General features: G+C 49.8%; 1 protein-coding gene across 1 annotated transcript; it reads right to left on the bottom strand.

Moving 5' to 3' along the window:
- Positions 1-1,384: 1,384 nt before the first annotated feature.
- Positions 1,385-5,585, bottom strand: LOC107273481 (zinc finger protein 699). Its single transcript, XM_015751731.2, has 3 exons — positions 5,089-5,585; positions 3,200-4,186; positions 1,385-3,109 (listed from the first exon to the last, which is right to left on the bottom strand). The coding sequence occupies exons 1-3, from the start codon at positions 5,156-5,158 to the stop codon at positions 2,175-2,177; spliced, it is 1,992 nt and encodes a 663-aa protein (XP_015607217.1). The 5' UTR covers positions 5,159-5,585; the 3' UTR covers positions 1,385-2,174.
- Between the last annotated feature and the right edge of the window lie 5,847 nt (positions 5,586-11,432).

Below are 11,432 nucleotides of genomic sequence, written 5' to 3'. Positions count from 1 at the left end.
GTGGGGGTGGGGCACTTCGGTTGAATTAATTACGGAAGCAATTACTCTCAGTCACGTGGATTTACCAGAAATTTGTATACGAAAAATATCAGTGAAAAGACCCGTTTAAAGTTTGGTCGTCTCGATTTCCAAAAGAAATTATTATCGATTCTTGCGTGTCACAAGATCGCGTCCCAATTTCTCTTGAGTTCCCTCTGATAGCAAGTCCGAGAACGACTCGATCAGCTACGATTGATGATTGTTCGCGAAAAAGTGTGGCTGAAGTCGCGAATGGAGATCCGCCGGCGGGTGGCGCTTCCTTATCGAAATTCTTTCTCGTTTCTGGGCTAAATGTGGCTTCTATCCGGGGCATGAAAGAGCGAGTCTCGATAAAATCGACTTACTTGTTACTCTCAAGCGTTTGATAGGCTGTTCTGCAGGCCGATTCTCCTTAGCTGCTCTAATTACGAGCTAGATATTACATTCCAGTTGTAAAAGACAGCCAGTCATTGTTTATCCGAAAGTGGCTCGTCGCATACGGAATGGAAACGGCCAAATGTGAAATGCATCAGCATTTCCCAATCCTCCTTGAATTCTTTGAATTTGTTCAAATGCTCAAAGAGACGTATCATCTTATGATATCGTGCTTTGTAATATTTTACGTAGGTAAGGGAACAACGAAATTAAGTATAAGCAGGAAAATCACATTTCCTAAGAGGGATAGTTGGAAAAAGATATGATTGAACGCATGAGATCGAGTGAGAACACAAACTTAAGACATCCGATAAACGTCTTTGGGATGTCTTTGTGGTATCCGGGTATTTTTATGTATTTTTTTTTGCAATCGACAATTTCATCACAATTCGTAGAAAAATGGACATGCAAGAGCTATAAAAGAATATTGCTACTATTCGCAAGACTAATATTAACGGCTACAATAAACTAAACCGATTGGTGGGAATGCTATTTACAGTAAATGTGCTTATGGAAACGGACATGGGAATGGACAGTGACATGGATGAGGTCGATGATATAGGTTAGGATGCGAGACTTATAAAAGGAACTAACGAAAATTCTACATTTCAGAAATCTCCTCTTCCTTTTGATGCGTTAACTGTTTACCCACAATAATTACTATTGCTGTAAATTACTGACGAGCCTACACACTACAACTATGCACTGGACGAACCGAGGTGCGGACAATGAATATAGGACTAGCGAAGACGCATCGAGTCTATTCTAGGATTACATTTTTACGTGAGCCGCGCACACGTATGTATATTATATATATATATATATATATATTTGTGGATAGAGAAAATGTAGATATATCTTGATTATATACATATATAAAACGAACATCCCCACCATCATCTTCTGCGTTACATCCCATACGTGAGCCGCGCACACGTATGTATATTATATATATATATATATATATATTTGTGGATAGAGAAAATGTAGATATATCTTGATTATATACATATATAAAACGAACATCCCCACCATCATCTTCTGCGTTACATCCCAGTACCTACAGCGACTGGTTTCTTACTGATTGTGAGATTCGACAAAGATCCGATAAGAGATCAAGTGCCAATGTTTCTTTGAGTCTTCACAATCTGGACGAATAAAGGTGGGATCGATCACGAAATAACTTCGACTAGCTCGTACACTCTCTTTCCGCTACTTGACTATACATTTGGTAACGGAATATAAAATACGGAATTACAGATTACGGATTACGGAATACGGAAATATGGGAATCAAACGTAAAGATCGCGAACACACATTTCCTTTGTTTCTCTCGTGCAACACTGAACTCCTTAATATTTACAAGGAAGTGCATTCGTAGCTGCCTCGAAGAGCGCGTCTCTACAAGAAGGACTATTTCTCTTAACCTAATAGGTCCAAGTACAGGGATAAGACTGATCCCTCTCTTCGCTGTTCTCTTTGTTACACTCGCAATCAGTCATTACGCACACCCGCACACCCGCACACACTCGCATTCTAACTTTCTCTCACACTCTCATACATTCACTCTCTCTCTCTCTCTCTCTCTCTCTCTCTGTGTGTGTGTGTTTGCACATTGCCATTGTCTCTATTACTTCTCCTCGATGCATTACTTAAAAGGCTCAAATTAGATTCTAGATGGTCCCCTAATAGGATGGTATTTGGAATAATAATCGGTGACCTCAGCCGATAGCGAGGTTCAGGCTGATCCTCGAAGTCCTTGAGGGTTCAATCAAATCGAACGTGGTCGGATTTTTTCCAACGAGGGAACTTAAGCGTCCCAGATGTTCAGGATTCGGCGATATCACGGAAGTCCTTATGACCATTCGCGATACGTACTCAGATTGCTCATCAGAGTCGGAGGCTTCAATTTTTGATTTCGATTTCGTAGACTCTGGCTTTGACTCCAGCTCCGGCGACTCCTCTGATATCATTTTCGACGCCTCTTTCGTCCTTGAGATTTCGGCCATTTTATTCAAACAAATAGAGTCTCTTGTATTTGGCTCCCGACAGCGGCGCTTCGACATTGTCGGTTGTCGTTCTTGCCCATCCTTTTCCTCTTCTTGTTCCAGTTGCTGAGGCTGCTGATATTGATGCTGGGAGAGCTTCGTATGCTTTATAATGGCCGAGAACGCGGTGGGCCGTAAAGTTTTTCCTGAAGTTTCGGCTGTTCGACTTAGGTCACCGAAGGGATCGGACAAACCCCGTCGCGGAACAATGACACTGGGGCCCGATCTCTCTCTCTCATTGACCTCAGCATCGATTTGCGCTCTCGTTGTCGAGCCAAGCGTCGTATTTATGGATCTGGAACTTTGAGTAATCGAGAGAGGAGTGATTGTCGCCGTGCTCGATGTCGTTGCGGTGGAGGCTGGAGAAGCGGATGAAGCAAAGGCCAGCCTCTCGGAAGAGGCCTCACGTTTTTCGGCGGGTGTTCGATGATGCGCTCGCATGCAGGAAGACTCCTCGTGCTTATAAAGGTAGGACTTCAGGGCGAAGGCCTTGCCGCAACGAGTGCAAACGTGCGGCTTCGTATTCGAATGCGTTTGAATATGCGCCCGAAGATTCGATTTATCGGCGAAAGCCTTGTTGCAGATTGTGCACTTGAAGGGCTTCTCGCCTGGAAGGATCACACATGGAAATTAATAAGTGAATGTTCTCAGGCACGTTAGTATTATGTCTATTCTGTCTTTAGAGACGATTGGCTTACCGGTGTGCGTGCGAATGTGACCCTGCAGAAGCCACGGACGAGAGAAACACTTTCCGCAGTAGTGACACTTGCATCCCTGATTGTGGGTCCTGACGTGCATGCTGTACGCTGGCATGCTCACGTAGACCTTGTCGCAGTGTGGGCATCTTCTTGCCTTCTTGTCCCCCAGGGACCTGTGGGTCTGTCTGTGTCTTGCTAGATTCGACGACGTGGAGTACTTCTTTCCGCAGTCAGGGCACTCGTGCTCTTCGTTGTCCTCGCCGCAAGCCTTACTTGATTCGGCCTGGACCGTGCCGTGCCGTGGAATTGCGCCCGAGGCCGGCTTTGCGGCTGCCGGCGCAACGGCTGAGGCGCTCTTCGAGGGTGCGATCGCAGGAGGGCATCCACGCTTGGTCTCCTTCTCGGAGGATGAGAGTTTCTTCTCCGAATCCCGTGGTACTCCTTCGAGGATCTCACGCTCCCTTTCAATTCTCTCAAAGAAGAGTCGCGATCGCTCCCGAAGAGTCACGTCCTCGATCGTCCCTGGTTTACGTAAAGTCTCGTATTCCTGCTCATCTCGCTGCTGTTGTTGTTGCTGCTGACAGGAGGACGCGTGATGGCTGTGTTGGTGCACCTGACGCTGAAAGCCATGACGGTGGTAGGCATGATGCTCCAATCGGATTTCCTCATGATTATGATACTGGTGCGGACGTTGATGATGGTGGTGGTGGTGGTGGTGGTGGTGCTGATGTTTCGAGGAGGCTGCGGGGCTCATCCGATATCTGTCGTTCGGTCGGGTCGGCGACAGAGATCGCTGGCAAAGGAGATTGTCGGGATGAATGAGAGTTCCTGCAGCTGCGGCCAGACTGACCTCCGCCAGTTTAGTCAAGTTATAAAGTTCCTCGGGACATTCGGAGGAAGTTTCGCTTCCACAGTCACTCACTCCGTCCGAAGTCGGCTGGCCGCCTCCGTACTCGGCCAGTCTCACTCCTCTTTCCGGACTGTAATCTGCAAATATAAAACAGAGGAACCATTAAATGTTCTACTATACGAGTTGCTCGCTCTCACGATTTCTTCGGATCTTTCTCGCTTCTACAGCTGTTGCTGCTCCTCCTTTTTCGGAATGAACTACCGCGAGAGTAACGAAAATAGAGCGACGTGCCTCCGTACCGGCGGAATGATCGTCATGCGCGCGCATCAATCTATCTATGCGCTCCCAAGTGGAGCTTCCGACCTCCGTTTTCCGAGCTGCTAGGGTCTCGTCTATGGTGGCAATGATGGCGCAGTTGGTAACGGTGGTACCAATGATGCTGGGGCTGGTATACGTCCTGTACGATTTGCGATCACTTTAATTATTGCGCCAGGCAGTACGGAAGACAAGGAGGCAACTAAAGTCAGCCGCAGATGAAGCTGCTCAAAGATGATTTCGAGACGCTATCCCATTGTCTCGCGTCTTCAGACTCTCAGTTAAATTTGAAGGACTTTCTCACAGCCGCGGGATATGCACTCGTCATTTGTTATTTCACCTTCACGAATCACCGTCATCGCCGACGCCATAACCACCATGGTCATCACTATATTAATAGATAGCATAACTGTTATGTCAACCAACTGACGCGATCTTCATATCGAGGATACGAATAAAAGCAATGAAGATCCTAGACTGTCGTCAGGTGATCTACTAGCTTTTAAATAACGTCGTCTTTAGAATCTTAGGAAAGTCATTGAAAACTGTCTTACCCTTGGCGGCCAACCCTTTTTAACGTCGTCGAGCGAAACCGGCACGCAAGTGATAACGATAAGAGTGAGACTGGAGACTGTAGAGCAGCGTGAGGCAGAAGCAGGAGAACTCGAAGATGCAAGAACGAGCGGTGGGATCCGAATGAAGAGGAATACGAGTTTGTACTTACCTTGCAGGGTTTCTGCGAATTCTTCGGGGCCGTTGTAGCGGCGATGCGTTATCAGGAAGGCCCGTGGCATCGTGGGCAACTCGCGGAGGAGAATCTTCGAGTCTTCGAGTCTTCGAGTCTAGGAAGCTGTCATAGCACTCGATATCCAATGAGGCTCACTCGCGTGTCACGTCTCGCGGTTCACTGGTCTTCGCGGGACACCATCACCAATCAAAGGAGTCGCGAGTCGGTCTCGCTGCTCTTCCGGAGCAGGGTAACTACCCTCTCGATCAGGTGAAAATAATTAAAAAACCGCAATGACGAATAGACGGAGTCGCGTGAAGGAAGAGGATCGGCAGGAGACGAAGGAGCAAAGGGTGCGTACGCTACGTAAGATTCGAGCGTAGTAGTCGGTTCGGCTAAGATTCGGGGCTACATATAGGAGCGCAGCTTCCCTCCGCCGCGTGGACCCCTTGCCACTCCCGGCCCCTCGACTCCTCGACTCCTCGACTCCTCGACTCCTCAGTTCTCTCAACTACCTCACCCTCGGCTCGAACACGGCTGCTGCTGCTGCTGCTGCTGCCGATGCTATTGCTGTTGCCGTTGCTGCTCCCTCCCTTGTTTACGCTACTACGTCGACTGCGCGCTCCTCGGCATGCTATAACTCATTGTTAGCCTTATACGTGTACGTCTTCTTCCGTGTCTCGTTGGACACTTGGAGCGCATCCGAAAGATTCCACCATTGCGTTATCGTCTTTCGTCGAGTACAAAGTTACGTAAAAGTCAATTGTCGCTCTGGAATCTGTTGGAAGTTTTACCAGGTACTAGCGGAGTTAATGCCTTCTCGAGAATTTTGACAGAGTCCCGCTTTGTAGGGAAGAAACAAGCTCAGGGCTGCGCGAGCATGTAGAACCCGAGCGCTCCGCCGCGACGAGCAACCCGTGTGTCCTCTTCTATTTTTATCCCCCTCTTCGGCAGGGGTTCTACCGTGAACTTACCTCGCGAGCATGGATACGCGCGCGCTCTCTTTCACTGCCGAACTAAGTGTGCTCTATCGAAAGAGAAAGATAAAGATGGAGAGAACACTTTCAGGAGAATGCATCATGTCTCTCTTCACCCGTCCACCTGATTTTCCTTACGAGCCGCAAGAATCGACCCTACTGTCCTTACTTAACCCGCTACTGCTTGGCCTTTTCCACCTTCCTTCGCGTCGATTAGTTTGCTCTTGCCATCAGGATCATTTCGCCCAATGAAAGGTGGACTAAGAAGTTTCTTCAACGATTGAATGAATGCTTCGTGAGTTAGTCAGCGTCGCGGTGCTAAATTCGGCGTACGCCTGGCACCGCGCCAGAAGAACCACCCAGCGCACCAACCTGCTTCCACCGGCTACGAGAGTGCGACGCCAAGCATCTCCTCCTCCTCTTCTTCTTCTTCTTCTCCTCCTCTAGATTCGTCTTTTTGAATTGGCAACGACCGATTTCGAATGCCGCGACCTCGTTCATTTATTATTGTTCGATAATATCAATGCTACCTTCGGGGGAAATAATATTAAAGAACACATCATTATCCTCGACAGGACGAAACAATAAAATGAATTATTTCTCGTGGGCGAGTGTTATTCGAAGGGATGTGTTATTTAGCGCATCCAGAGAAACAGGTGGCTCCTACTAGTGGTACCGTATTACCCTAGTATCTCTAGTATCCAGAAATAAATTTTCGAACGTCAGACTATCGCTATGACGCTAGATTAGTAAGCTCGTGGAACATGTTGGTTTAACAATTGGCAGTTCCTCCGGAAAGCCCCAACAATTCTTAAACTGTTTATGAATATCTTAAAAGCTTTTTGATGGAGCTTCAGATGGAGAAGAGAGTCCCGATATTAGATCTTTCTAGTGGAAAACCAATCAACATTTCTCGATAGCCTTATACGACTTGTATAGTTTTGTATCGGACTATCGTCTGGGCCTTGGGATTGCTATTTAAAAGCATGGAGAAATTTTAGCAGGGTTCAGGGGAATCGTACTTGCCCTCGGCATGGGGTTCCAAAGCTATTTCAGTCAGTGCCACCGGTGCAGCTGTCGAGCACGCGCCCACCAGCTCAGCCAACTACCTTCGTGCCTCCTTCTCGGGAGGTATTTTGGGGCCTTATGCTTCCAAGACGATGCTTCCATCGACGTGATCCGAGAATGATGCAGCGGGATAGCCTAACGTTATTATTTGGTTCGGGGTTACCGAAATATTCATCATGGTGATCATTAATTTGCTGTCAATGACAATTAGCTGCTTCTTGATAAATGCTCATTAATATCTTTGGAAAATGTCTTATATCAAGGAACAAAAAATGCGGCCGGTAAATAAAGCTTCGCACAAAGAAAGTTTGGTACATTGACTTTTTTGTCTCAGGTGGCTACAATAGAGATTAACGGATGGACACGAGGAATCACATGAGAGGAATCTCGGTGGTATAACATGCCCATCTGTTGAACTTTTGCTGATCTTTGAAATGAAGAGGAAGCGGCAGGTAAGGGGAAAATGAGGGAAGGGAGCAGGAAGTAAGGAAGGGAACCGCGACGGAGTCAGAGGTCGGGCCGGAAAGGGCCAGAAAAGTGAAAGAGGGGAGAGAGTGGCACGCGAGTGCCACGCGTCCAACCCCAACCTCAACCTCGGCCCCCATGGCGCATGGCGCATGGCGAATGGCGCATGGCGCACGATGTGACTCGGTGCGGGAGCCCAGCAGCCCAGCAGCCCAGCCCGTGTCCTGTCGTTCGAAGTGGCCTTTGCCTACGAGAGTGGATGCCAGGATAACGAGCGAAGGAGCAGCGGCCAGGCGCATCTATCCGTTCGCTCCGTCTGCTGCGTCTAGTGGCCCATTGACAAATCTAGAGCCCAAGATGCAGCCACGCGCTTCGCACTCGAGCCGCCTTATCTTGATCCTTTCAAAGTTCTCATTTCTCCGAAGCAGCTGACCCCGTGGGAAGAGTGCCGTTTCTCTGATTTCCAGCTATCGCGTCCATCTTCTTGTTCTTCGATCGCATCCGCACACCTGGGGATCGGCATTATTTTCACACGAGATAGATTGGTGGCACTGCTGGTTACCGTTGGCGCCGACAACGCGTGGACGAGGCAGCGAGGTGGTTACGAGGAGGTCGAGAGGCCTCCGTTAAATTTAGCCGTGGTTTACGAATAACGGCGTAACGTAGTCATACTCTCGTATACACCGGCGAGAGTGCGTCTCTCGAATCCCAAGATCCATTACGAATTTCCCCGATGGATTTCCAAGTCAAGCAGAGAGCGAGGAATTCGCTTTTAAGAGAGTCTAATTGTAAGATTGTAAGACCAAAAGGAATTCGAGGGGGGCGGCGGGAGGATAGGGGAGACACGTGCGCGCAAGGTGGTCTTCAGAGGTGGCGTCGATGTAGCGTCGGTGGTGTCGGTGGTGTCGCTGGTGTCGGTCACGACGTCAAAGTGCGAAAGGCAACTACGGCAGTCGCTCCTCCTGCCAACTGCCTGCAAATAGATCCGAGCGTAACCTGCGTTCTTCTTCGAAATAGCCGAGATAAACGTCAATACGGTTGGCACTAGAGGCAACTCCGTGAACACCTTCGGTGCTCCCAATCGTTAACCCGCATACCGAGAAGAAGATGTCCAGCGCTGGTGGCTATTTTTAGAGGAGGACTCGCTTTGATTGAGGTTCGCTGAGATCGCGTCGATCTATGAAGCCTTGACGGTTGGCTGCGCGGGCGTGTCACTTCCGTCGGCGTCACGCCGCTGACGGAAAGGTGCTCCGCGGAAGCGAAAGAAGGAGAGCACGAGCGAGGACCGGAGCAAGAGAATAAATAAGAAAGGAGGTCTAATTATAGGAAAGTCCGTGTCGGTGCCCATGGGCAGGGGCCACACCGGGCGCGTGGCCGCACACGCCCGTCGCACTCGCGCCTTCCGCGCGCGTGCGGCTGTGGCTGCGGGTGTCGGTTCACCAGCAAGAGAATCGGTTTCATTGGGCGCTCATAAAATGCAGGCTGCATCCGCCCGACGCAGATGTGCGCGTGCGAGCGCGGCACCGGGGCCTCGTCCATCTCCTCCGTGCTCCTCCACGCTCCTCCACGCTCCTCCACGCTCCTCCACGCTCCGGGATTCAGTCGCCGGACCCCTACGACGACGCCCACAGCGCTTCCCCATCCTGCCACTGCGCCTCGCTACACTTCTCCTCCCGTCGCATCTGCACTGACAGTTAACCCAGCCGCGAGGAGCACGTCACGCTCCTGCATATGTTCCGCGAGCCTCTCCGTTTCTGCTTCCAATCGCAGCCGGTCGGTGGACTACCGATCGGCTTCGCGCGTGCCGCCTCTCCATGTGCGCGGCTCCTACGGGGCTGATCGTGCCATCGCGGCGATCCATAAGAATTCACGGCAACCCATCTACGGGCTAGCGGGGACGTGCGTCTCTCGCTAATTTTAGCCCGCGCCGTCTTCCGAGAGAAGCTCGACTCGACTCCGAGACCGTCGACGCGGGCAAAACGCAGCGGCAGCTGCCGAGACGCTTCCCTCGTCTCAGCCCCTTTCTTTCTTTCTTCTCTCACTCGCACCTGTGCACTTCTTCCTCTTCTCCTTCTTCCTCTTCCTTTCTCTTTCTCGTACCTATCCGCGCGCTGCCGCCCATTCAGTCACTCGACCTTTCCGCGTACGTGCTTCGGCGAGTTCCTCATGCTCATTAGCTCCCTACGTGGCTCCAAGCAATAGTTTGCTAACGCGTCACCTCGGCAATCCTCAAAATGACATTTGAAATGGCACTCGCTGTGCGATTCGTCGGTGCGCGCTTGGCGTTTGCTCCTACGTAACTTGAGTCCAGGAAACACCCCGCTTGAATGTAATATAGTGCGAGCTCGTTACTCTGCGTGTCACCTGCCAGGTCGCTTACAATCGGCTCGATTCTTCGGAGGACATTACGTCGCCGCAGCGATCAATCTTTGTGTTTACAACTGTTGCTGGCCATATCCTCGCATTTGGCATGCTTGACAATCCTTAGGTTAAAGGAAGACTAATTTTCGTTTATTTTCAACATCCGAGATGACATCCTTCTGCTTCTGTTGTATCCTTATGTTACATCAAATAGCGAAATAGTTGAAAAACGATGTTTTAAACATCCAGGAGGTTCGTCGTTTCTTCGACATATTTTCTGGCCGCTTAGGAGGCGAGAGGTGAGGAGGAAGGGAAGGAAGGAAGGAAGGAAGGAAGGAAGGAAGGAAGGAAAGAACGAGCGAACGAAGGAAACGGTAAAAAGAAGAAAGAAGAAAAGGGTGGCGCAGCGGCTGGTGCAGCAGCGGATGTTTGAAGCTGCCGAGTGCAAAGCGGTGGTTTCTCTCTCGGCTTTTCCCGGGTAGACCAATATCCAGAGAAAATACGAAGGAGCGGATGTGATGTTTAAGACACGCCAACAAAAACTTCATACCGAGCGTGCAACGTCATTTCCTAATAATGAGCACGTGGCGTGATTCAAGACAAAAAACTAACGATAAATAAATAATTTTATAAAGAGCCCAGTCATTAGTTAGAAACAATTGGATTCTTTTCATTATTGACCCTCGTACAATGCAACCAACAATTGGTATTGTAGAAATATTAAAAATTATCTAAATGAGTTATAGCGACTAATTATTCAGTCGATGGTAGTTCGTTAAAATGCACGGAGCCGTTCTGAACCGCGCAGTGGACGGCTGAGTCAAAGGAAACACAAACATCCTGAGAGAGGCGCGTGCTTCTGCTTGCTCTCTTGGAGCGTCGCGGCGCTATGCGAGATATCATCGTCGTCATCACGGTGGCTCCGGTGACACGACGCGAGGTTGGAGATCGCGGGTGGCGGCCTGCCTGAGGCTCTCTCCTGCTGAGACGGAGAGGAGACCTCCTGGCATTGGCCGACGTCCGACCTCCGGCCTCCGGCCTCCGGCTCCGAGGAGCATCTGCATCACGTGGCGCACTGTTTAGCACTTTGAATGCTGTCATGTCGGCGCATTGAAGTTCGATGCAAAGGTGGGAGTATACATATGAACGTGACTGTTACGTCGCGATGAAACGAGGATGTCCCATAGGCGGGTAAAGGGGGGCGGGCAGGGTAGACGGATAGCCGACTGGGCGCGAGAGGTAAGGGAATCTTTTGAAAGACCAACGCATGGCCCACGCATTTGCCCGCTCGCCCCCTGCACGCATAGTTGCATACGGTGTCTGCGGCGACATCCTTAAATAGATGAGATAACTTGGGTCTCTGTGGTGTCTGTGCACCAGCAGGATGACGGTCAGGATGGAACCAGAGATGATGACGAATCGACGCTGATGATCACACGTCAGCATCCGGTAAAAGACGAAAAGGAATAC

Source organism: Cephus cinctus, unplaced genomic scaffold, assembly GCF_000341935.2.
Source record: "Cephus cinctus unplaced genomic scaffold, Ccin1 Ccin1_scaffold0091, whole genome shotgun sequence".
Taxonomy (NCBI): domain Eukaryota; kingdom Metazoa; phylum Arthropoda; class Insecta; order Hymenoptera; family Cephidae; genus Cephus; species Cephus cinctus.
The sequence above is the reverse complement of the archived record's forward strand: the minus strand, read 5'-3'. Positions and strand labels throughout refer to the sequence as shown.

Coding starts and splice junctions, on each gene's coding strand:
- LOC107273481 (XM_015751731.2), bottom strand. CDS start 5,158: ATGCCACGGGCCTTCCTGATAACGCATCGCCGCTACAACGGCCCCGAA. Junction 4,187..5,088: donor ATTCGCAGAAACCCTGCAAG/GTAAGTACAAAC, acceptor TTATATTTGCAG/ATTACAGTCCGGAAAGAGGA. Junction 3,110..3,199: donor TCACATTCGCACGCACACCG/GTAAGCCAATCG, acceptor TGATCCTTCCAG/GCGAGAAGCCCTTCAAGTGC.